Source organism: Salmo salar, chromosome 12 (genome assembly GCF_965601325.2).
Source record: "Salmo salar chromosome 12, fSalSal1, whole genome shotgun sequence".
Classification (NCBI taxonomy): Eukaryota; Metazoa; Chordata; class Actinopteri; order Salmoniformes; family Salmonidae; genus Salmo; species Salmo salar.
Window position 1 is genome coordinate 25,303,985 of NC_138302.1, and position 26,842 is coordinate 25,330,826.

At 42.3% G+C, this 26,842-nt stretch overlaps 1 protein-coding gene across 5 annotated transcripts; it reads left to right on the forward strand.

Annotated features, from left to right (window-relative positions):
- The first annotated feature begins 1,046 nt into the window (after positions 1–1,046).
- LOC106564541 (neuronal-specific septin-3) lies at positions 1,047–26,187 on the forward strand. Of its 5 annotated transcripts, none has more exons than XR_006757928.2 (11): positions 2,211–2,440; positions 16,629–16,892; positions 17,103–17,231; positions 17,844–17,925; positions 18,211–18,348; positions 19,043–19,160; positions 23,168–23,263; positions 23,675–23,771; positions 23,977–24,028; positions 24,203–24,922; positions 25,178–26,187. XR_006757928.2 is itself a non-coding variant. In XM_045691124.2 (11 exons), exons 2-11 carry the CDS (start codon positions 16,631–16,633, stop codon positions 24,706–24,708), a joined length of 1,065 nt encoding a protein of 354 aa, XP_045547080.1. In that variant the 5' UTR covers positions 2,211–2,440; positions 16,629–16,630; the 3' UTR covers positions 24,709–26,187. The 5 variants fall into 5 exon arrangements, 3 of the variants coding, with proteins under 3 accessions (XP_045547079.1, XP_045547080.1, XP_045547078.1); XM_045691124.2 differs by having other exon boundaries at positions 24,203–24,285; positions 24,701–26,187; XM_045691123.2 differs by lacking the exon at positions 2,211–2,440 and adding an exon at positions 1,047–1,203 and having other exon boundaries at positions 24,203–26,187.
- Positions 26,188–26,842: the final 655 nt, after the last annotated feature.

Genomic DNA, 26,842 nt, shown 5'->3' on the forward strand with positions numbered 1-26,842 from the left:
TGGGTAGGTGTCTTTTAGAAGTCAGTCAGAAACAGGAAGCCATTCAGTCTGGGGTGAAAAGGTCAAACAGCGACAACTCCCAGACATGTCTGGTGGTACCTCTGACACAGGGGGCCTCCCTCACACCCTCTACCCTATCAGAGACCCCTGAGAGATCAACAATTAAACATGGACAGGGCTTGGATTTGGATCATTGCCAAAATATCAATAGTGGTCAAGTTACAGAATCCACCAAACCCAATCTAGATGAATGTGTTCTGCACAGTGGAACCGTTCCCAAAATGTTCAGCCAATCACAGAAACCTAATTTACATCCTGTCCAATCGGCTTTACGAATGGTGAAGAGCAACAACAGCAATCACGAAGGAGTCAAAGGACCAAGGCCAGTTCATCTAGAACCCACCCAAACAGGTTCACCTCCACCACCTGACCATGAGAGGCCCAACATAAACCCACCAGAATATTCCTCAGAAGAGTGGACTGTGCACTGGCTCTTGTCAATGGAACGCAACCAGCAGCACAAAACATCACAGGTTGGCCCAGATTCAACAGAGGTCGCTGAACAACCATCCCAACGCCAGAGCCAGGGTATAGACTGCTACATACCAGGAGAGATGGATATCTCACTATCACATGAATTGGATTACCCTCTTTCAAGCATGACATATGTTGATGAAGAGGCAGAGCAATTACATGATGACATCACCACACCTCCTCGAGTGTATTTGTCAATGGGTGAGTAATGATAAAAAGTTTCAATGAAGGCCATGCACATGATAGTGTAAACAAAATCGGATTTGTTGGTTATAATTTATCTTTCTTCAGACTTAACATATTACTCTGAAAGTCAGGATGAGAGAGATGTCAGGAGAGAGAGAGAGAGAGAGAGAGAGAGAGAGAGAGAGAGAGAGAGAGAGAGAGAGAGAGAGAGAGAGAGAGAGAGAGAGAGAGAGAGAGGGGGGGGGAGGAGAAGGCACTGGAGGAAATTTGAGACATGGCTCCTTATCAGAAGAGTAACAGACATGCAAAAACTGTGTGATAAAACCAACTTTGGGGGAACAGTGGGGTAAAGTGAGTGACACATGACACAAGGCAAAAAGTCTGCACACCATGTAGACTAGAGAAAACAAACAAACTCAGACAACATGAATGCAAAAGACAGCAGTGCGAGTATCTAAGAGCTAACAACAAAACGCCATATATGTGAGTATGGTACTATTTGATCATTGGATGCAAATGTTTCTCCTTTCAATTTTGTGGTGTGCTGTGACTGATTCAATGCATTTTCGAAATATGGAATTTTGTAGTTAGGCCCAGGGTTGGGGAGTAACTGATTACATGTAATCAGTTACATGTAATCCGAAGGAAAAACAATGTAACTGTAATCAGTTACGTTACCAACAAAAATATTGTAATCAAATTACAGATACTTTTGAAAAAAACTGATGATTACTTCTTGGATTACTTTTAAATTCAGAAAGGATGTTTGCGGAAAAAAAATACATTATGACACCTTTCAGCATTTAAAAAAGGCGCAAGTTTAGGTTTGTTCCACCTGAGAGAGTCTGACCACAAGTCAGAGACCACTGAGATGACACACCAAATGTGTTTGATGGATCCTTTTCTCTTCTTCTAATGCTTCTTAAGGGGAAAGTAGGCTACTCCAAAAGTAATTGAAAGTAATCAGATTACGCTTTCAGTAATCCAACAGTTACTTTAATGATTACAATTTTGGACAGGTAACTAGTAACGGATTACATTTAGAAAGTAACCTACACAACCCTGGTTAGGCCTACAGTGAATTATACAATACCAATGAAATTGTGTTTGGTTGTTGCTTTTTAGTTTACACACAACAATTTGATATGTTTTTATCATTCATGTATACAGACTTGCTATTAAGCATTTAATGAGAATTGTCTCTCATGACTTTAAGTTACCAAAATGCAAATGAAGGAAATTATGAAACATGAGACATGACTAATCTCGATAAATATGCTACATGGATCAATATATTTTTCATGCTGATTTTTATAGATTTTTGTCAATTACAATTTGGTCTAATCAAATACTGATTGGTTGTGCAAAAATGACCAAAAATACTCAGGTGATGCCAAAAAGGTTGCCTAGGGGCAAAGTTCTGTTTGAGCATGCGTTCTGCATCACCTCTCTCTCATCTTGTCGCCTTGGTAACGAAAAGGGGGGCTCTCGACTATAGAGAGAGAGAGAGAGAGTGAGAGACAGTGAGAGACAGGGGCAGAGAGGGACGGAGGGAAAGAGTTACTCAGACAAATCACATGACCCGTTTCCTACATCTTTGCTTCCCTATGTTGGACATCCATCGTTTATTCTTGAGCATTGGGTTGAAAGACTAGTCGAAATTTCACTGGCTAGCGCGGAACAAAACTATTTGGGAAATTGAATCTATAAACAGGAATCGGTAAGTCGTGCAACAATGTACATCACAGCGGACGAATGCGGACAGCTAGCATACCTAACGTTAGCTAGCTAACTTAGCATAATTTATCCAGCATGGATGGAGCCGGGACAATGGGTTGGCTAAACAGGTTTTGGGATGTAGGTAATCAGCTGCTATCGTATAGCTTGTGAGGTTAAACATGATCGGGGTTATTGTTCAGGATATTTATGATCAAGCTAGAAATGTGGATTGATCTGGCTAGCCTTCAGTCAGACCGTAGAAATGACGTTAAAACGTAAAATAACCCCCCCAGCTTGCGGAGCACAGTGGGAAATATGGCCCTAATTGTCGCCATCAGAAATCACACAAAGATACAATGTGGATGATGTGGATGCTCTAACGTCATCATTGTAGTCTATATTTGATGGGATGACAGATCACACATTCAGCCAGAGAATTTAGATTTAAATTTGAGATATGATTTATGACAAAAAAAGAGAGGTTATACCAGGTGAAATGACATAGTAGAGAGCCCAAATATGTATTTTTGCATTATTTTGTGCAGATCTAGCTATCATTTGTGATACCACTCCAAATTTTGAGCAGGCTTTGCATAATCTGTCAGAAGCCTATTTGATGTTGTGTATGCCTGTTTGATGTGTAGACTATTGTGTGTGTGTGTGTGTGTGTGTGTGTGTGTGTGGGTGTGGGTGTGTCTGTGTGAGCAAGAGAGAGACAGCAAGCGACAGAATATGGTTATTCATTTGATGCTCTAAATTCAGCTGACAGCCTCTGCTTTTCTGACCGGTGATCAACAGTACCAGTCAAAAGTTTGAACACACCTACTCATTCCAGGGTTTTTCTTTATTTTTTACTATTTTCTACATTGTAGAATAATAGTGAAGACATCAAAACTATGAAATAACACATATGGAATCATGTAGTAACAAAAAATATATATATATTATATTTGAGATTCTTCAAAGTAACCACCCTTTGACTTGATGACAGCTTTGCACACTCTTGGCATTCTCTCACCCAGCTTCATGAGGTAGTCACCTGGAATACATTTCAATTAACAGGTGTGCCTTGTTAAAAATTAATTTGTGGAATTTCTTTCCTTAATGCGTTTGAGCCAATCAGTTGTGTTGTGACAAGGTCAGGTTGGTATACAGAAGATAGCTCTATTTATTAAAATAAAAGCCCATATTATGGCAAGAACAGGTCAAATAAGCAAAGAGAGACGACAGTTCATCATTATTTTATATATATATATATATTTTTAACCTTTATTTAACTAGGCAAGTCAGTTAAGAACAAATTCTTATTTACAATGACAGCCTACCAGGGAACAGTGGGTTAACTGACTTGTTCAGGGGCAGAACGACAGATTTTTACCTTGTCAGCTCTGGGATTCGGTCCAGCAACCTTTCGGTTACTGGCCCAACGCTCTAACCACTAGGCTACCTGCCGCCCCATTTAAAAAGTGTTAAACAAACCAAAATATATTTTATATTTGAGATTCTTCAAAGTAGCCACCCTTTGCCTTGATGACAGCTTTGCACACTCTTGGCACTATCTCAAACAACTTCATGAGATAGTCACTTGGAATACGTTTCCATTAACAGGTGTGCCTGCTTAAAAGTTAATTTGTGTAATTTTCTTAATGTGTCTGAGCCAGTCAGTTGTGTTGTGACATGGTAGGGGTGGTATACAGAAGATAGCCGTATTTGGTAAAATACCAAGTCCATATTATGGCATTACACGCTCATGGAATTTTCTCAACCAGCTTCATGAGGTAGTCACCTGGAATGCATTTCAATTAACAGGTGTGCCTTGTTAAAAGTTAATTTGTGGAAATTCTTTCCTTCTTAATGCGTTTGAGCCAATCAGTTGTGTTGTGACAAGGTAGGGGTGGTATACAGAAGATAGTTGAGGTCGACCGATTAATCGGCATGGGCCGATTTTAAGTTTTCATAACAATCAGTAATCTGCATTTTTGGACGCCGATTATGGCCGATTACAGTGTGCTCCACGAGGAGACTGCGTGGCAGGCTGACCACCTGTTACGCGAGTGAAGCAAGGAGCCAAGGTAAGTTGCTAGCTAGCATTAAACTTATCTTATAAAAAAACAATCAATCTTAACATAATCACTAGTTAACTACACATGGTTGATGATATTACTAGTTTAACTAGCTTGTCCTGCGTTGCAAATAATCATTGCGGTGCCTGTTAATTTATCATCGAATCACAGCCTGCTTCGCCAAACGGGTGATGATTTAACAAGCGCATTCGCGAAAACAGCACTGTCGTTGCACCAATGTACCTAACCATAATCATCAATGCCTTTCTTAAAATCAATACACAGAAGTATATTTTTTTAAACCTGCTGTCACGGTTGTCGTCGGGAATGGAGGACCAAAACGCAGCAGGAATGTGGATGCTCATCTTGATTTATTTTAAACTAAAGTGAACACCAAAATAACAAACAACGAAGAACTAACGATCAACACAACAGTCTTGTCATGCTTACATACGCAAAACAAGAAACAATCTCCCACAAATACTACACCAAACAATTACCCATATATAGGACTCCCAATCAGAGGCAACGAGAAAGCACCTGCCTCCAATTGAGAGTCCAACCCCCATTAACCTAAACATAGAAATACAACTAACTAGACTAAACATAGAAATACATTAACATAGAACAGTGCCCAAAAACCCCGGAATACATAAATCAAATACCCTTCTACAAAACCACCACCCCGAACCACATAAAACAAATACCCTCTGCCACGTCCTGACCAAACTACCATAACAAATAACCTTTATACTGGTCAGGACGTGACACCTGCATATTTAGTTAAAAGAAATTAATGTTATCAGGCAATATTAACTAGGGAAATTGTGTCACTTCTCTTGCGTTCTGTGCAAGCAGAGTCAGGGTATATGCAGTAGTATGGGCCGCCTGGCTCATTGCGAACTGTGTGAAGACCATTTCTTCCAAACAAAGACCGTAATTAAGTTGCCAGAATTTTACATAATTATGACATAACATTGAAGGTTGTGCAATGTAACAGCAATATTTAGACTTCTGGATGCCACCCGTTAGATAAAATACGGAACGGTTCCGTATTTCACTGAAAGAATAAACGTTTTGTATTCAAAATTATAGTTACCGGATTTGACCATATTAATGACCTTAGGCTCGTATTTCTGTGTGTTTATTATATTATAATTAAGTCTATGATTTGATAAAGCAGTCTGACTGAGCGGTAGTAGGCAGCAGCAGGCTTGTAAGCATTCATTCAAACAGCACTTTCCAGCGTTTGCCCGCAGCTCTTCGCAATGCTTGAAGCACAGCGCTGTTTATGACTTCAAGCCTATCAACTCCCAAGATTAGGCTGGCAATACTATAGTGCCTATTAGAACATCCAATAGTCAAAGGTATATGAAATACAAATGGTATAGAGAGAAATAGTCCTATAATTCCTATAATAACTACAACCTAAAATGTCTTAACTGGGAATATTGAAGAATCATGTTAAAAGGAACCACCAGCTTTCATATGTTCTGAGCAAGGACCTTAAACGTTAGCTTTTTTACATCAATCAATCAAATCAAATCAAATTTATTTTTATATAGCCCTTCGTACATCAGCTGATATCTCAAAGTGCTGTACAGAAACCCAGCCTAAAACCCCAAACAGCAAGCAAAGCATGTGAAAGAAGCACGGTGGCTAGGAAAAACTCCCTAGGAAAAACTCCCTAGAAAGGCCAAAAACCTAGGAAGAAACCTAGAGAGGAACCAGGCTATGAGGGGTGGCCAGTCCTCTTCTGGCTGTGCAGGGTGGATATTATAACAGAACATGGTCAAGATGTTAAAATGTTCATAAATGACCAGCATGGTCAAATAATAATAATCATAGTAGTTGTCGAGGGTGCAACAAGCACGTCCGGTGAACAGGTCAGGGTTCCATAGCCGCAGGCAGAACAGTTGAAACTGGAGCAGCAGCACGGCCAGGTGGACTGGGGACAGCAAGGAGTCATCATACCAGGTAGTCCTGAGGCATGGTCCTAGGGCTCAGGTCCTCGAGAGAAAGACAGAAAGAGAGAAAGAGAGAATTAGAGAGAGCATATTTAAATTCACACAGGACACCGGATAAGACAAGAGAAATACTCCAGATGTAACAGACTGACCCTAGCCCCCCGACACATAAACTACTGCAGCATAAATACTGGAGGCTGAGACAGGAGGGATCAGAAGACACTGTGGCCCCATCCCATGATACCCCCGGACAGGGCCAAACAGGCAGGATATAACCCCACCCACTTTGCCAAAGCACAGCCCCCACACCACTAGAGGGATGTCTCCAACCACCAACTTACCGTCCTAAGACAAGGCCGAGTATAGCCCACAACGATCTCCGCCATGGCACAACCCAAGGGGGGGGCGCCAACCCAGACAGGAAGACCACGTCAGTGACTCAACCCACTCAAGTGACGCACCCCTCCCATGGACGGCATGGAAGAACACCAGTAAGCCAGTGACTCAGCCCCTGTAAAAGGGTTAGAGGCAGAGAATCCCAGTGGAAAGAGGGGAACCGGCAAGGCAGAGACAGCAAGGGCGGTTCGTTGCTCCAGCCTTTCCGTTCACCTTCACACTCCTGGGCCAGACTATACTTAATCATAGGACCTACTGAAGAGATAAGTCTTCAGTAAAGACGTAAAGGTTGAGACTGAGTCTGCGTCTCTCACATTGGTAGGCAGACCATTCCATAAAAATGGAGCTCTATAGGAGAAAGCCCTACCTCCAGCCGTTTGCTTAGAAATTCTAGGGACAATTAGGAGGCCTGCGTCTTGTGACCGTAGCGTACGTGTAGGTATGTACGGCAGGACCAAATCGGAAAGATAGGTAGGAGCAAGCCCATGTAATGCTTTGTAGGTTAGCAGTAAAACCTTGAAATCAGCCCTTGCCTTAACAGGAAGCCAGTGTAGGGAGGCTAGCACTGGAGTAATATGATCAAATTTTGGGGTTCTAGTCAGGATTCTAGCAGCCGTATTTAGCACTAACTGAAGTTTATTTAGTGCTTTATCCGGGTAGCCGGAAAGTAGAGCATTGCAGTAGTCCAGCCTAGAAGTAACAAAAGCATGGATTAATTTTTCTGCGTCATTTTTGGACAGAAAGTTTCTGATTTTTGCAATGTTACGTAGATGGAAAAAAGCTGTCCTTGAAACAGTCTTGATATGTTCTTCAAAAGAGAGATCAGGTCCAGAGTAACGCTGAGGTCCTTCACAGTTTTATTTGAGACGACTGTACAACCATCCAGATTAATTGTCAGATTCAACAGAAGATCTCTTTGTTTCTTGGGACCTAGAACAAGCATCTCTGTTTTGTCCGAGTTTAAAAGTAGAAAGTTTGCAGCCATCCACTTCTTTATGTCTGAAACACAGGCTTCTAGCGAGGGCAATTTTGGGGCTTCACCATGTTTCATTGAAATGTACAGCTGTGTGTCGTCCGCATAGCAGTGAAATTTAACATTATGTTTTCGAATGACATCCCCAAGAGGTAAAATATATAGTGAAAACAATAGTGGTCCTAAAACGGAACCTTGAGGAACACCGAAATTTACAATTGATTTGTCAGAGGACAAACCATTCACAGAGACAAACTGATATCTTTCCGACAGATAAGATCTAAACCAGGCCAGAACTTGTCCATGTAGACCAATTTGGGTTTCCAATCTCTCCAAAAGAATGTGGTGATCGATGGTATCAAAAGCGGCACTAAGATCTAGGAGCACGAGGACAGATGCAGAGCCTCGGTCTGACGTCATTAAAAGGTCATTTACCACCTTCACAAGTGCAGTCTCAGTGCTATGATGGGGTCTAAAACCAGACTGAAGCGTTTCGTATACATTGTTTGTCTTCAGGAAGGCAGTGAGTTGCTGTGCAACAGCTTTTTCAAAATTTTTGAGAGGAATGGAAGATTCAATATAGGCCGATAGTTTTTTATAATTTCTGGATCAAGATTCGGGTTTTTCAAGAGAGGCTTTATTACTGCCACTTTTAGTGAGCTTGGTACACATCCGGTGGATGTGTACATGGCACATATTGCATTTTTACTTTCTTCTCCAACACTGTGTTTTTGCATTATTTTAACCAAATTGAACATGTTTCATTATTTATTTGAGACTAAATAAATGTTTACTTATATATTAAGTTAAAATAAAAGTGTTCATTCAGTATTGTTGTAATTGTCATTATTACAAATAAATGGATAAAAATCGGCCGATTAATCGGCATCAGCTTTTTTTGGTCCTCCAATAATCAGTATCGGTATCGGCGTTGAAAAATCATAATCGGTCGACCTCTAGAAGATAGCCCTATTTGGTAGAAGACCAAGTCCATGTTATGGCAAGAACAGCTCAAGTAAGCAAAGAGAAATGACAGTTCATCATTACTTTAAAACATGAAGGTCAGTCAATCTGGAAAATCTCAAGAAATGTTTACGTTTCTTAAAGTGCAGTCGCAAAAACCATCAAGCGCTATGATTAAACTGGCTCTCATGAGGACCTTCATGGTTGAATTGCCACAAAGAAATCCCTACTAAAGGACACAAATAAGAAGAAAAGACTTGCTTAGGCCAAGAAACAAGAGCAATGGACATTACACCGATGGAAATCTGTCCTTTAGTCTGATGAGTCCAAATTTGAGACTTTTTGTTCCAACCGCCGTGTCTTTATGAGACGCAGAGTAGGTGAATGGATGATCTCTGCATGTGGTTCCCACCGTGAAGCATGGAGGAGGAGGTGTGATGGTGTGGGGGTGCTTTGCTGGTGACACAGTCTGTGATTTGTTTAGAATTCAAGGCACACTTAACCAGCATGGCTACCACAGCATTCTGCATCGATACGCCATCCCATCTGGTTTGTGCTTAGTGAGACTATCATTGGTTTTTTAAAAGGACAATTACCCAACACAACTCCAGGCTGTTTAAGGGCTATTTGACCAAGAAGGAGAGTGATAGAGTGTTGCATCAGATGACTTGGCATCCACAATCATCGACCTCAACCCAATTGAGATGGTTTGGGATGAGTTGGACCGCAGAGTGAAGGAAAAGCAGCCAACAAGTGCTCAGCATATGTGGGAACTCCTTCAAGACTGTTGGAAAAGCATTCCAGGTGAATCTGGTTGAGAGAATGCAAAAAGTGTGCAAAGCTGTCATCAAGGCAAAGGGTGGCTACTTTGAAGAATATAAAATATATTTTAATTTGTTGAACACTTTTTTTGGTTACTACATGATTCCATATGTGTTATTTCATAGTTTTGATGTCTTCAATATTTTTATACAATGTAGAAAATAGTAAAAAATAAAGGAAACCCTTTAATTATTAGGTGTGTCCAAGCTTTTGACTGGTATTGTATGTCAAAGCTTATGGAGGATCTCATACTCATACACAGAAGCAGCTAAATTTGTATGCCCTGGAGTGTCCTTGGCTCAAATTGCTCATGCATAGCCATATGTCTGTTTTCATCACCATCTGTTGTGCAGTGCACTATTTACTGTGGTAAACCAGTCTGCTACAGGTATCATTCTCTTTACTGTGCCTTCAGAAATTAGCCATACCTGTTGATTTATTCCACATTTTGTTGTGTTACAGTCTAAATTCAAAATGGATCAAATATTTTAAAAATCTCACTCATCTACACACAATACCCATATTGACAAAGTAAAAACATGTATTTCAAAATGTTTGCAAATGTATTGAAAATGAAATAAATATCTAATTTACGTTTACCTTTGGGAGCGATTGCAGTTGTGAGTTTTTCTGGGTAAGTCTCTAAGAGCTTTGCACACCTGGATTTCACAATATTTGCACTAGAGGTCGACCGATTAATCGTCACGGCCGATTAATTAGGGCCGATCTCAAGTTTTCATAACAATCGGTAATCGGCATATTTGGACACCGATTATGGCCGATTACATTGCAATCAACAAGGAAACTACTTGGCAGGCTGACCACCTGTTACGCAAGTGCAGCAAGGAGCCAAGGTAAGTTGCTAGCTAGCATTAAACTTATCTTATAAAAAACAATCAATCTTCACATAATCACTAGTTAACTACACATGGTTGATGATATTACTAGGCTAACTAGCTTGTCCTGTGTTGCATATAATCAATGCGATGGCTGTTAATTTATCATCGAATCGCAGCCTACTTCAACTTGGCCAAACAGGTGATGATTTAAGAAAAGCTCATTCGCGAAAAAAGCACAATCGTTGCACAAATGTACCTAACCATAAACATCAATGCCTTTCTTAAAATCAATACACAGAAGTAAACCTGCATAGTTATTTAAAATAAATTCATGTTAGCAGGCAATATTAACTAGGGAAATTGTGTCACTTCTCTTGTGTTCAGTTGCAAGCAGAGTCAGGGTATATGCAACAGTTTGGGCCGCCTGGCTCGTTCCGAACTAATTTGCCTGAATTTTACATAATTGTGACATAACATTGAAAGTTGTACAATGTAACAGCAATATTTAGACTTAGGGTTGCCACCCGTTCGATAAAATACGGAACGGTTCCGTATTTCACTGAAATAATAAATGTTTTGTTTTCGAAATGATAGTTTCCTGATTTGACGAAATTATGACCAAAGGCTCGTATTTCTGTGTTTATTATATTATAATTAAGTCTATGATTTGATATTTGAAAGAGCAGTCTGACTGAGCGGTGGTAGGCAGCAGCAGGCTCGTAAGCATTCATTCAGACTTTACTGCGTTTGCCAGCAGCTCTTAGCAATGCTTGAGGCACAGCGCTGTTTATGACTTCAAGCCTATCAACTCCTGAGATTAGGCTGGCAATACTAAAGTGCCTATTAGAACATCCAATAGTCAAAGGTATATGAAATGCAGATGGTATAGAGAGAAATAGTCGACACGTCATAATTCCTATTATAACTATAACCTAAAACTGGGAATATTGAAGAACTGGGAATATTGAACCACCAGCTTTCAAATGTTCTGAGAAAGGAACTTAAACATTAGCTTTTTTACATGGCACATATTGCACTTTTACCTTCTTCTCCAACACTGTGTTTTTGCATTATTTAAATCAAATTGAGCATGTTTCATTATTTATTTGAGACTAAATAGATTTTATTGATGTATTATATTGATTTAAAATAAAAGTGTTCATTGTTCATTCAGTATTGTTATAATTGTCATTATTACATATATATATCAGCCGATTAATCAGTATCGTCTTTTTTTGGTCCTCCAGTAATCGGTATCGGCGTTGAAAAATCATATCCGGTCAACCTCTAATTTGCACATTATTCTTTAAAAAAACTCTTCAAGACATTTTCATGTCTTGCCATAGATTTTCAAGCCACTTTAAGTCAAAACTGCCACTCAGGAACATTTAATGTCGTCTTGGTTAGCAACTCCAGTGTATATTTGTGTTTTAGGTTATTGTCCTGCTGGAAGGTGAATTTGTCTCCCAGTGTTTGTTGGAAAGCAGACTAAACCAGGTTTTCCTCTAGGATTTTGCCTGTGCTTAGTTCTATTACATTTCTTTATATCGGTAAACCAGAGTAGTGGGACAAAGGTACAGGACGGTAGGCAGGCAGGCTCATTGTCAGGGCAGGCAGAAAGGTCAAAACCGGGAAAACTAGGAAATAGGCACTATAGACAGGACAGGAGCAAGGGGAAAAACAGGAGACAAAGGGCTGTGAGACATGTGTTTAACTCTGGACACATGAAAGGTAGGATGTATACGAAGGGTCCGGGGCAACAGAAGACGAACAGCAGAGGGGCTAATGATTTTGGAGATGGGAAACGGGCCGATAACCCGGGGGAAGAGTTTGCAGGATTCCACCTGGGTGGACAGCCATACCTTCTGCCCGAGATGATACCGGGGAGCCGGGGTTCGATGGCGATCCGCTTGTCGTTGAAACCTGGAGGTGGTCTTAAGGAGGGCCGACCGGCCTCTCCTCCAGGTACGACGACAGTGGCCGACAAACATCTGGGCAGAAGGTATGCCGACCTCCTTCGGTTGGGAACGATGCGTCTCCCGGACCTGTTTCCCTATACCCCAGCTGAGTGGCGTTGCCAGGCACGAGGTGGGAAGGGGTAATAGCCGTGGGGCTATAACGGCGAGACAGTGCATCCGGCTTGACATTCTTAGATCCCGGCCGATATGAGAGGGAGAAGTTGAACCGTGTGAACAGCAAGGCCCATTTAGCTTGCCTGGAGTTGGCATTTGGCGGTGTGGAGATACTCTAGATTTTTGTGGTCGGTCCATACGATGAACGGGTGTTCCGCTCCTTCCAGCCAGTGCTTCCATTCCTCCAACACCATCTTCACTGCAAGAAGCTCATGATTTTCCACATCGTAGTTTTTCTCCGTGGCGTTGAGGCGATGGGAGAAGAAGGCGCAGGGATGTGGCTTCAGGTCCAGGGCAGAACGCTGGGACAGGACCGCCCCCACTCCTACATCAGACACATCGGCCTCCACCACGGACTGACGGGAAGGGTCAGGATGTTCCAGGATGGGAGCAGTGGTGAAGCGGTATTTGAGGTCCCGGAACGCCCGGTCAGCAGCAGTGGACCACGTGAACGGAACCTTGGGAGAGGTTTGACAGGGGGGAAGCCAGTGTGCTGTAACCCCGGATAAAGCGGCTATAGAAGTTGGCGAACCCCAGGAAATGTTGCAGCTGCACCCTGGACGAAGGCTGGGGCCAATCCGCCCTCACCTTCCCGGGATCCATCTGAACACTCCCAGCGGAGATGAGGTACCCCAGAAAGGGGATTCTGGAGTGATGGAACTCACATTTCTCTGCCTTAACAAACAACTGGTTCTCCAGTAGGCATTGAAGAACCTGTCGGACATGGAGCACATGTTTTGGGGGGGAGCGGGAGAAGATGAGGATGTCATCAATGTAGATGAAGATGAACTGGTTCAACATATCGCGGAGAACATCATTTACCAGAGTCTGGAACCTGGCAGGGGTGTTGGTGAGGCCAAATGGCATGACCAAATACTCGTAGTGGCTGCTGGCCGTGTTGTAGGCGGTCTTCCACTCATCCCCCTCCCGTATCAGCAACAGGTGGTAGGCGTTCCGTAGATCCAGCTTGGAGAACACGGTGGGCCCCTGGAGCGGCTCGAAGGCCAAGGAGATGAGTGGTAGCGGGTAGCGGTTCTTCACCGTTATGTCATTGAGTCCCCGGTAATCGATGCACAGGTGCAGGGTCTTGTCCCTCTTCTCCACAAAGAAGAACCCTGTGCCGGCGAGAGAGGACAAAGGACATATAAATCCTGCAGCTAGGGAGTCCCCAATATAGGTGTCCATAGCATTGGTATTCAGGCCCGACAGCGAGTACAGTTATCCCCGGGGCGGGGTGGTGCTAGGGAGAAGGTCAATCCTGCAGTCATATGGTTGGTGCGGCGGAAGCGAAGTGTCCCGGGCCTTGTTGAACACCTCCCGAAGATCCTGGCACTCCGCGGTAATGGCGGAGAGGTCCGGGGCACCTTCCGAGCCCCCAAGAAGACGTCCCAGGGCAGGTTGCGCTGACTTCAGACACTGGACGTGGTAGAACAGACTCCAGCCCATGATGGCACCAGTTGATGAGGGGATTGTGTCGCTGGAGCCAGGAGAATCCCAAAACCACAGGAATCTGAGGAGACTTCATGAGCAGAAATTGAATAGTCTCGCTGTGATTCCCTGACACCCGTAGGTTGATGGGAGTGGTAATATGAGTGACCCGGCCTATAGAGCGCCATTCAGCGCTCTAACATCCATGGGAGTGGAGAGGGTCTGAGTGGGGATGTTCAGTTCGGAAACCAGGGTAGCGTCCATAAAGCTCTCATCGGCCCCAGAGTTAATGAAAACCCAGAGAGATTTAGACTGGTTTCCCCACAGCAGAATGGCATGAAAAGGGGTGCGAGCAAGGAAAGTTCTCCATATAGCCCATCAGACTACTCGCTCCTACCAGTGAGCCTGGTTTTTTTAAAGGACAAGAGGACACAAAATGACCAAGACTTCCGCAATACAGGCAAATCTTTGTGTTGATCCTGTATTGCCGTTCTGCTGGCGACAGCTCAGCTCTACCTAGTTGCATAGGATCGTGAAGCGGTGACTCAGCCGTCTTCGGCGAGTCTCAGGGAAGGTCGGGAAGCCTCGGGTTCTCTCGGCAATGGGATCGTCGGGGACTTCCGAGTGACTCGGAGGCAAGGTGGAATCCCTGGACGTTCGAGCAAAGTCTAATTTCCTCTCCCTCCGTCGTTCCAATAGTCGTCCGTTGATTCGGATGGTCAAAGCGATGAGGGATTTGAGATCCGTAGGTAACTCCCGAGCTGCAAGCTCGTCCTTGACCTCCTCCGAGACACTGTGCAGGAACATATTGAACAGTGCTTCCTGGTTCCAAGCACTCTCCGCTGCCAATGTGCGGAAATCCACAGCATAGTCTGCCACACTGCGGGAGTCCTGCCGAAGCTGGATCAGCGTCCAGGCATCTTCTCTCCCAGAGAACGGGTCATAAAAAACCTTCTTCACCTCTCCCACAAACCCCTCCAGACTAACGCATATGGCCGGCTGCTGTTCCCATATATCAGTAGCCCAGATGAGAGCCCCCCCGGACATCAGCGTGATGAGATAGGCTATCTTGGAGGGATCCAAAGGGAAGGAGGAGGGCTGAAGCTCGAAAATGAGGGCACACTGAGCTAGAAATGCCCGACAGGTGCTCGGCTCTCCATTGAAGCATTCCGGGGGGGGGTAAGTGGGGCTCCCGAGAAGGTGGAGTGACTGATGAGACGGCGCTGCTAGCAGCTGGGTTACTGAGGGGCTGTGGGGTTACCACCATGGTAGGCTGCCTCCCAGACAACCCGCGGAATTGCTCCAGGAAAATGTCTAATGCCCAGTTATTGCGTTCAGCCAACATAAGGCCACGAAGCAGTTCCTCGTGCCTCCCAATGGTGGCTCCTTGGGAGGAGATGGTGTCGCGCAGCTGGCCCGGGTCTGCTGGGTCAGTCATGGCCAGTTCGTACTATCGGGTTTTAAGGTAAGACCCAGGTGCAGACAATGTCAAAGTAACAAAAGTTTATTAAATAGAACATGGGCAGGCAAAGGTACAGGACGGCAGGCAGGCTCAGGATCAGGTCAGGCAGAGGTCGGTAATCCAGAGTAGTGGGGCAAAGGTACAGGATGGTAGGCAGGCTCAGGGTCAGGGCATGCAGAAAACTAGGAAACAGGCACTATAGACAAGACAGGAGCAAGGGTAAAAACGCTGGTAGGTCTGAATGAACAAAATGAACTGGCAACAGACAAACAGAGAACTTAGGTATAAATACACAGGGGATAATGGGGAAGATGGGCGACACCTGGAGGGGGTTGGAGACAATCACAAAGACAGGTGAAACAGATCAGGGTGTGACAGATGACAAGCATACCGATAACATGATGCAGCCACCATCATGCTTGAAAATATGAAGAGTAATGTGTTGTGTTGGATTTGCCCCAAACATAATGCTTTGTATTCAGGAGATAATCCTTCTTTTCACTCTCATTTAAGTTAGTATTGTGGAGTAACAATGTTGTTGATCCATCCTCAGTTTTCTCCTATCACAGCCATTAAACTCTGTAACTGTTTTAAAGTCACCATTGGCCTCATGGTGAAATCCCTGAGAGGTTTCCTTCCTCTCCGGCAACTGAGTTAGAAAGAATGCCTGTGTCTTTGTTGTGCCTGGGTGTATTAATGCACCATCACTGCCTGACTGAGTCACCTTACAGATAATTGTATGTGTAGAGTACAGAGATGAGGTAGTCATTCAAAATTAATGTTAAACACTGTTATTGTAGACAGAGTGAGTCCATGCAACTTATTATATGACTAGTTAAGTCGATTTTTACTACTGAACTTACTTAAGCTTGCCATAACAAAGGGGTTGATTACTTATTGACTCAAGACATTTCAGCTTTTCATTTTTAATAAATGTATAAACATGTCTTAAAACATAATTCCACTTTGACATTATGGAGTATTGTGTGTAGGCCAGTGACACAACATCTCAATTGAATCCCTTTTAAATTCAGGCTGTAACACAACAATATGTGGAAAATGTCAAGGGGTGTCAATAATTTCTGAAGGTACTGTACAGTATATAGCCCAATGAAATGGGCCTAAAGCATATTTTACCCTCCAGACATGTCAGAGTCCATTGTTCCCCCTGAAGTGAGACCCAAACCTGCTGTCCCTGCCAAGCCCCCTCATGTCGCAGCACCATCCCCCACAGCACCCCATGGACCATCAGGGCTAGGTGGCGGGGTCGGGGTTGATCGAGTTCCAGGGTTGGGACACTCGGGTGGTGGATCCACGTTGCTGGGATACATTGGGATTGACACCATCATCGAGCAGATGAGGAAGAAGACCATGAAGGCTGGTTTCGACTTCAATATTATGATAGTGGGTAAGTAAGGAAGGACAACCTCTTCTGTTTGTGTCTGGTATGATTGATGTATTTAGTGTCTTTCTGAAGAGTACGTGAACCCATGGTGTGATAGCAAACACAGAGACATGAAACATGAAATGAAGTCGTGCCTCTCCCTTGTTCTGTCTCTCTTCCTCAACAACATCATGCCTCAAACCATGCTCTCCCTCCACCCTCTTTCTCTCTCAGGTCACAGCGGGCTGGGGAAGTCAACGCTGGTGAACACGCTGTTCAAGTCCCAGGTCAGCAGGTGGAGCTCAGGATGGGGCGGCGAGCATAAGATCCCCAAGACAGTGGAGATCAAGGCTGTGTCCCACGGTGAGAGAGACATTTATGTGTGTGTGTGAGCAAGAGAGAGCGGGATAGAGTGTGTGTGAGAGAGAGAGAGAGGGATAGAGTGTGTGTGCGTGCATGAGTGTTTCTGTGTGAGTATGTGTGTATCTTCTACTGTTGATATTGTTGTTTGGTTAGCTTTCAGAGGCCAATTCATGTTATAATGTTGTAGTGATGGCATTTATAACCGTACACTAGGTTGTGTTGACTGCAGGGGCTGCAGTGTTGCACTGCCATGCGCAGAGCCGCGGGCATAGAAAGACTTGACAGAAAATGCCCTGAGGTGTCTCAGACTGGCACAGCTGGCACGTGCAGCCCACCTGGCATCCCAGACAGACACAGAGAAGAGCTTCTGTGTTTTTCTGTCTGGCCAAAAACACTGTACTGCTAGCTTTATTTCTGCATCGTTGCACATTTGTCATCCTCACTGACATCAAAGAAAAATCCTCTTCTACTAGACAAGGAAAAAGCGTACATATCATTTATTGACTGCTTGCTTGCGTGTTTAACTTTTTGTCACCTGATTTTGGCTAAATTACTTACAGTATGAATGTTGTATTGAATGTGGTAATTGAATGTTGTAATTGAATGTTGCAGTGATCGAGGAGGGCGGAGTGAAGATGAAGTTGACAGTAATCGACACACCAGGTTTTGGTGATCAGATCAACAATGAAAACTGGTGAGTATGTGGGAAGAATGTTCATTATTGTGCTCTTACACAGTCTATTTTTTTGTTTGGGTCACTACATTTTTCAATTAGTTAAGCACCATGACATGCGTAGGATTTTCATTCAACCGTGCATATGATTCAGATAGAAATAGAACTGCCAAACTATAATAGATTTTTACATACTGTACATTCTCCTTATCCCGACCGTACCCAATTACCCACCACTGCTAGAGCGGTTTTGTGTGTATTTATACTGTATATTCCTAACACCCACCTTGTTCCATCCATCTGCAGCTGGGATCCCATCTCCAAGTACATCAACGAGCAGTATGAGAAGTTCCTGAAGGAAGAGGTCAATATTGCTCGAAAGAAGCGAATCCCTGACACCAGAGTTCACTGCTGCCTCTACTTTATCTCCCCAACGGGACACTCGTGAGTTAAAAATACATCATGTGATTCAGGAATAGAAATGTCCTAATTTCGAACATACTCAAATGTATGCACGAGTTACAGCCACTTCCTAGTATCTCTCATTGACATCTGATTGGCGTTCACGTGCGCACGCATGCATGGAAGCTCACGCACACACACGGACTCTCTCTCAGTTCTCTATCTCATTTCTAATGAGTTTACTTCCAGCTGTACTGACATTTAATTTGATATCTAAACACATTCTTGAGTTACATCACAACCACAACACAACCAGGCCACATGGTTCGCTCTAACAGATGAAGCCAACTCATCTGAACTGTGAAATTGCCCTTTACATAAACAGTTAGTCTTCTGTGTGCCATGTTCTTTTTCTTGCATTGATCATTGCGAATAACGGAATGTTTTCTGTTAATGGGATGTTTTCTGTGCTGTCACCTACACCCAAGGACCTCAATCAGGGACAGAACTGTTGTTCAATGAGCCTGTATCTGTCCTAAAGTCAGGAGACAGACATATAACTGTTCTGAAAAGACTGGGTTTTGGGTTAAAATTGGGAAGCTTTTAAAAAGATTTGTTCACTACATGCAATCCTGGTTGTAGAATCACGAATGCATGCCAGCCCTGCTGTAGGATTGCTAATTGTTTCTATTCCAGCTGACACGGTAATGTATCTCTTTGTCTCTCTCTCTCTCAGTCTTCGACAGCTGGACATTGAGTTTATGAAGCACCTAAGTCGTGTGGTGAACATCATCCCCGTCATCGCCAAGTCTGATACCATGACCCCTGACGAGAAGAATGAGTTCAAACATAGGGTGAGGGATGAGAGACCTTGACCTTGATTAACCCTAATACATGGCTGTTGACTTCTATGGCATCAAAGGAGACAACAGCCATGTATCAGGGAGAGACCTTTATGGATGATACTGTTTATGTGTAACTACAGTCTAGATCAGGGGTCTTCAACCAGGGACCCCAGCCAAGGCAAACCAGCAACCCAGGGACCCCCATCATAGCAAAAAAAGTTGTATCATCAAGTGAATTATAATGGCAAGAAGTAATCAACATTTTAAAATGAATAGATTTGGTTGATAGTTTTTCATTAATTTGACATCCCCACATTATAATTGGAAGAGTGTTAAACAGGGGTCCCCAAATGTGAGCTACCAGTAGCTCACAGCCAACCATTGAGTAGCTCGCCAAACAATTCTGAAAGTACATGCAATTTTCAGGTGTTCCACCGCAAACTGTCATAAACAAATCTCACAATTATCAGACATCGCAAGCTCTCTCAGCTACTATCTAATCAACATGGACATTATCCCACCCCTGGTTAGCCACTATTGGGTTAAAAAGCCAAACCTGACACAATATCTGCCAATTAATTTCCAGTAATATTGCCCGTCTGTCTATGTGGTGCGCACGTTTGTTTATCACTGGGTTTTGCCAGTTATTGTGATAACCGTCTTGTTGGTTGACAGAAATACCTGTCCCAAACCTTCTCAATTAAATGTTAACTGCAAAGTAGGCTTACCTGGCAGAAGTACAGTATATCATGAGTAAGTACAGTACCAGTCAAAAGTTTGGACACACCTACTCATTCCAGGATTTCACTTTATTTGTACTATTTTCTACATTGCAGAATAATAGTGAAGACATCAAAACTATGAAATAACACATTGAATCATGTAATAACCAAAAAGTGTTAAACAATAGATTTTGTATTTGAGAATCTTCAAAGTAGCCACCCTTTGCCTTGATGACAGCTTTGCACACTCTTGGCATTCTCTCAACCAGCTTCACCTGGAATGCTTTTCCAACAGTCTTGAAGGAGTTCCCACATATGCTGAGCACTTGTTGGCTGCTTTTCCTTCACTCTGCGATACAACTCATCCCAAACCATCTCAATTGGGTTGAGGTTGGGTGATTGTGGAGGCCAGGTCATCTGATGCAGCACTCCATCACTCTTCTTCTTGGTCAAATAGCCCTTACACAGCCTGGAGTTGTGTTGGGTCATTGTTCTGTTGTCAAAAAAAATCATAGTCCCACTAACGCAAACCAAATGGGAATGGCGTATCGCTGCAGAATGCTGTGGTAGCAATGCTGGTTAAGTGTGCCTTGAATTCTAAACAAATCACAGACAGTGTCACTAGGAAAGCAACCCCACACCATCACACCTCCTCCTCAATGTTTCATGGTGGGAACCACACATGCAGAGATCATCCATTCACCTACTCTGCGTCTCACAAAGACATGGCGGTTGGAACCAAAAATCTCAAATTTGGACTCATCAGACCAAAGGACAGATTTCCACCGGTCTAATGTCCATTGCTTGTGTTTCTTGGCCTAAGCAAGTCTCTTCTTTTTATTGATGTCCTTTAGTAGTGGTTTCTTTGCAGCAATTCGACTATGAAGGTCTGATTCACACAGTCTCCACTGAACAGTTGATGTTGAGATGTGTCTGTTACTTGAACTCTGAGGTGCAATTTGAGGTGCAGTTAGTTGCTGATTTCTGAGACTGGTAACTCTAATGAACTCAACCTCTGCAGCAGAGGTAACTCTTTGTCTTCCTTTCCTGTGGTGGCCCACATGAGAGCCAGTTTAATCATAGCGCTTGATGGTTTTTGCGACTGCACTTGAAGAAACTTTCGAAGTTCTTGAAATTTTCCGGATTCACTGACCTTCATGTCTTAAATGGGGCGGCAGGTAGCCTAGTGGTTAGAGCGTTGGGTCAGTAACTGAATCCCAGAGCTGTCAAAGTAAAAATCTGTCGTTCTGCCCCTGAACATGGCAGTTAACCCACTGTTTCCTGGTAGGCCGTCATTGTAAATAAGAATTTGTTCTTAACTGACTTGCCTACTTAAATAAAGGTTAATTAAAAAATAATTGAAAAAAGGGAAGAAAAGTAATGATGGACTGTCGTCTCTCTTTGCTTATTTGACCTGTTCTTGCAATAATATGGACTTTTATTTGACTAAATAGGGCTATCTTCAGTATACCAACCTGACCTTGTAACAACACAACTGATTGGCCCAAACGCATTAAGAAGGAAAGAAATTCCACAAATTAACTTTTAACAAGGCACACCTGTTAACTGAAATGTATTCCAGGTGACTACCTCATGAAGCTGGTTGAGAGAATCCCATGAGTGTGCAAAGCTTTCATCAAGTCAAAGGGTGCTTACTTTGAAGAATCTCAAATATAAAATATATATATTTTTTACTACATGATTCCATGTGTTATTTCATAGGTTTGATGTCTTCACTGTTATTCTACAATGTAGAAAATAGTAAAAATAAAGAAAAACCCTGGAATAAGTAGGTGTGTCCAAACTTTTGACTTCTACTGTATATTGACAGAAAACATAGTGCACTACTTTCTCTTGTACTCTAAGGACCTGGAGAAGAGAAGAATGTGCCTATTTGAAAGCTAGAAAGAAATGAGTAGCTCGTGACTTTTCATATTTTCTTTATGCTAGAAACGGTTGGAGACCCTTGGTGTAAAATATAACATAGCCTATTAGCTAAAAATGTAATTCCAAACACATTTTTTGATAGTAGTAGCTGTTTAGCTGGTTAAACAAAGGTTTGCCATGTGTTTGCAAAAATGTATGTCCTTGTCAAGAAAGCTTACAAACAGCCAGCGGCACTTGCTGCAACTGGTACTTGCAGGTGCTTTTTCAAAGCCTATGTAAGATACTCAAGTGAGTGTAATTAGCTCCAATGAGTGTAACTAGCTCAATATTAGGAGTTGAGAAATAATGTTGACAAAGATATTTTCCTCATTTCTACTGTAGATATATAATTAAAAAATATATATATTATGTTTCGCTAACGATATTCATAAAAACATTGGAATAAAATATATATTTTTTCACTTTTTTATATACTATATATATATATATATATATATATATATATATATATATATATATATATATATACAGTGGGGTCTGAAATTATTTATACCCTTTTTAAAGATTAGCAAAAAGGAGAAAGTAATACTTTTTTTCTCAAAAAGGTAGTGGTCGAAATTATTGACACCCCTGTTTTCAATACTTTTTAATACCTCACCTTGTGAGGATAATGGCACTGAGCCTTTTTCTAAAATATTATATAAGTTGGAGAACACATTGGAAGGGGTCTTAGACCATTGCTCTATATAGAATCCTCTCGAATCCTTGATTTCCTTTGTCTGCGCTTATGGACTGCCCTCTTCAATTCAAACCACAGGTTTTGAATGGGTTTCAAGTCCAGAGACTGAGGTTGTCATTGCAAAATTATAATTTTGTGGCCAATTAACCATTTCTTTGTGGATTTTGATGTTTTTGGCAAAAATGTCCTGGAACTGGGTAAAGTTAATGATGCTGTTGACCTTAACAAGGGCCCCAGGACCAGTGGAAGCAAAATAGCCCCATAACATCAAAGATCTTCCACCATATTTTACAGTAGGTATGGGGTTCTTTTCTGCTTATGCATTATTTTTTAGACACCAAATCCACCACTGGTGTGCGTGGCCAAAGAGCACTATTTTCATGTCATCTGACCAAAGCACCAGTTCCAATCCAAGTACCAATGCCGGTGAGTAAACTCCAGGCGTTTAGATTTGTTGGATTACATGAAAATAGAGCTCTTTGGAGCTCTTTGGTATCTATATTTTCGCGGACCCCCAGCTGTACTAGGGGCCGCGGACCCCAGGTTGAATATCCCTGGTCTAGATAGAAGTCATGGTAGAACTTGTTATGGATAACCAAGTCATGAGGGAACACATTATTGTAGTGCACATTAGGATATGTAACCTCTGCCTCCTATTCATCCCTTAGGTGAGGAAGGAGCTGGAGACGTATGGGATTGAGTACTACCCGCAGAATGAGTTTGATGATGATATGGAGGATAAGAATGAAAATGACAAGATTAGGGTAAGGGCCTCTGTTCCAATTTTTTAAATCCACGACCTTACATCATACTGTAAAGGACTCAATCACTTCAATTGATTATGTCTCCCTAATACTCTTCCTCTCAAGTGGAATAATGTAAACACAAGATAAATCTGTACCTCTCCCTCTTTTTCTCCCATGCCTCAATGGTATGAGCATGCAAAATAGCGATTGCCAAAATTATTAGGCAATTCAAATATTTACATTAATTTCATATGAATATCAGACTATTTCTCTTATTCTATCTTTATGGTTCTTTGTCATTTTAGCTCTCTTTCTGACACCCCTCAGAAGAATAATAATAACTCCTAACTCTGTCTATTGCACAGGATTCGTAAATTTGTTTTGTTTTCTTCGTCCAATTGAACCCTGTTTAAACAAGTCTGTTCACAGGAGGCCATGCCCTTTGCAGTGGTGGGCAGCGACAAGGAGTTCCAAGTGAACAGTAAACGGGTTCTGGGGAGGAAGACAGCCTGGGGTGTGGTAGAAGGTAGGTTTATTTATAACCTCAATATAATTAATTAGGTCCTATATTAATGCCAAGCGTATTATGTTGACCTTTCTCCTCAAAAAGGCAGAGGGAATGGATTTATGGAGGTTGTTATACTGTAACTGGGCCCAGGCTCAGACATGTGAAGCAAATGTGATTTAGATTTTTTTATGCCAAATGGGTTCTTTCTTGTATTTTGTTGCAGTTGAAAATCCCAATCACTGCGAATTTGCTCTGCTACGAGATTTCCTCATCAGGTAAAGCAATCAATCGTACATTGAGCTATCTTTTACTAATGCTTTATAGCTTTCCTATTCTTACAATACAATTACAGATGAGTCTCTTATGGCTTTGAAGTTGACTTTAGTGACCAAATCCAACTGTATGTAGCTATCAGCTAATGCCCGCCCTTTCTCCACTCTCCTTCCCAGGTCTCACCTCCAGGACCTGAAGGAGGTCACCCACAACATCCACTATGAAACCTACCGCGCCAGGAGACTCAACGACAACGGAGGTCTGCACCCCATCTCGGCCAACAACACTCAAGAGAGCAACCTTTAAATTTAAGACTAGGGATTAAGGAAAGAGAGAGATAAACAGAGAGATCAAAAGATATTGATAGACAAATCTATGTTGTGATTTAAGCATCACTGCATGCTTTGGAGAACATTATAGATGTGGAATTCATTGTCACTCAAAATATCATGTTAGGAGAGCTTTCATTCCAAAACACGTCCTACGTCTCCCTTTCCTCCGCCCATCGTCCTAAACCACCCACACTCACATCCCAGTGACACCTGGGATTAACCTTTGATCCTGCAATCCAAAACAAGGCCAACCCCAGTGTTTCCCCTGAATGCATTTTGCAACGGCACAATAAATAGTGGGCGCCACTGCAAATTTATTTTGTTATTTTTGTTATAATGTAGATGTGTAGATGTATGCCCCAGGAAGAACCCATCCGCCGCCCCCCGCAGGAAGACCCAAGGAAGACCCCATCTGCCACCCCCAGCTAAATCTGCAACCCAAAGCATTTTGGGATTGAAGGGAAGGAATCAAATGAAGTACTTCAAATTCGAGGGAATTCCCTTTATTCATAAAAAATGGATTTCCTATTTCCGCTCACCTTGTGCTCTACTCATCCTTGCCCTGTAAGTACACAGTATGTTATGTAGCTGCCACTATAAGAATTGATTTTGTGCTGAAATGATTTATGAAGGGGCTGGTAAATGAGCACCTCAACTTCCCCAGAAGCATTGTGACATAAATATAAATTGTCAAAGGGCTTTATTTATTTACAATATAGCTATTTTGTCATTTTATCTTTAAATTGCACAAAATATAGAAATCACAGTCTGAAATGTTCTTTGCCATTCACAACTTTTGTGGGTGTTTTTTTTTTAAAGCTCTGATGTCAAGGTGATGTGCCAATTCCCTTTAATGCTGGGCAGCCGGCTTTCCTTCTCTCTGCCACCCGAGGGCAGTGCTTCCCTGCGCATACTCACCCTGTGACAGGAAATTATTTACTCATAGACTTAGATAGATGTCTCTTTTTAGTCCTGTATCTATCTCTATGGTTTACTTCCCTCCCTCCTATTCACTCCCTCCACTTCATCTGGTGACCCATGCCCAGTGCATGTTTACAAGAAGTCCTCCATTACCAGAGTAATCATTCCAAATATAACCAATCAGTTATGACATGGTAATGTTAACCAAGGTTTCTTATGGAAATCACCCTTCGATAGAGCACAGGTATTCCAGAAGTAGCCTACAAGCAATTAAGTTAAACTATATTTATCAAACAATTCACTTTTGATCTAAACTGTATCCTAAAAGGGGTTTCCCTGCAAAATGTTTATACAATCATACAGAGTGTGTGTGTTTGTATGTGTGTGAGTGAGAAGTGACTCAATTTGGTGTCTAACGTTTGGAAATGTGTAGTTGTATATCATTAGTGTGGTATTAGTGAAGACGTTTTTTCAAGGAACAATTTAAATAATACAAAAAAACAATTCTCACTTGTTTCTATACAATGTTTTTATGTGTGCATGTCAGGAAACATGTCTCCTAGTCCTTCTGTCATTTTCATTTAAGGATATCCCCAGCTCGCATATCAATGCACAGTAATTTCAATATATTAACCATTTTTTAACGTGGTGTGTACATCAACCGACCGCTAATAACAATGCATCACTAAAACTCCAGTAACTCAAATCATTCCACATCTCTTAAAAACAGCAGTGAAACTTTTGGCTGTGAATTTCCTGTTATCGTTTCATTTAAAACCCATTTTTCTTAAAAGTTGTTCTGATATGCTGAGATGTCATTTCAGTATTGCATTCATTATTTATATATTCATGTATTATTTATAGTAATTTATTGTTTATTTAATAAAAATACTTTTGCCATCTCTTGAGTGGTGTATTGACTCGTTTTCTTATCTTATTCATTCTTTATTATCTCTGTATTGCCTCTACTTGACAATAGTTCACATTTAGAAATACAGTACATGTTTTATTTACTTACAGAGAGGGAAGGGTGCTCCCTACTGGTCCTCCTGTTTCAATACAATTTCAATGTATGAATCACAAATGGGTACATGTAACGGCTGTCGGGAGAGAGAGTAGACCAAGGCGCAGCGGAGTTAGTGTTCATCACGATTTTAATTAACGTAAGAACACTATACAAAACTGAACAAAAACACGACAGCAAAACAGTCCTGTTAGGAAATAATCTAACAGAAACAATTACCCACAAAACCCCAACGGAAAAACAGGCTCTTATGTGTGACTCCCAATCAGCAACAACCAACAACAGCTGTGCCTGATTGGAAGCCACACGGCCAAAATCAATGAAACAGACAACATAGAAAATGAGCATAGAACGCCCATCCCAATGTAACACCCTGGCCTAACCAAAATAAAGAACAAAAAACCCCTCTCTATGGCCAGGGCGTTACAGTACCCCCCCCCCCCCCCCTCAAGGTGCGGACTCCGGCCACAAAACCTGACTCTGAAGGGGAGGGTCCGGGTGGGCCTTCTTACGGCGGTGGCTCAGGTGCGGGACGTGGC

Excerpts from the sequence above, each read along its gene's own strand:
- LOC106564541 (XM_045691123.2), top strand. The coding sequence starts at position 16,631 with ATGTCAGAGTCCATTGTTCCCCCTGAAGTGAGACCCAAACCTGCTGTC. Across the intron at positions 19,161-23,167 it reads AGAATGAGTTCAAACATAGG|GTGAGGAAGGAGCTGGAGAC; the intron begins GTGAGGGATGAG and ends TTCATCCCTTAG. Across the intron at positions 23,772-23,976 it reads AGCCTGGGGTGTGGTAGAAG|TTGAAAATCCCAATCACTGC; the intron begins GTAGGTTTATTT and ends ATTTTGTTGCAG.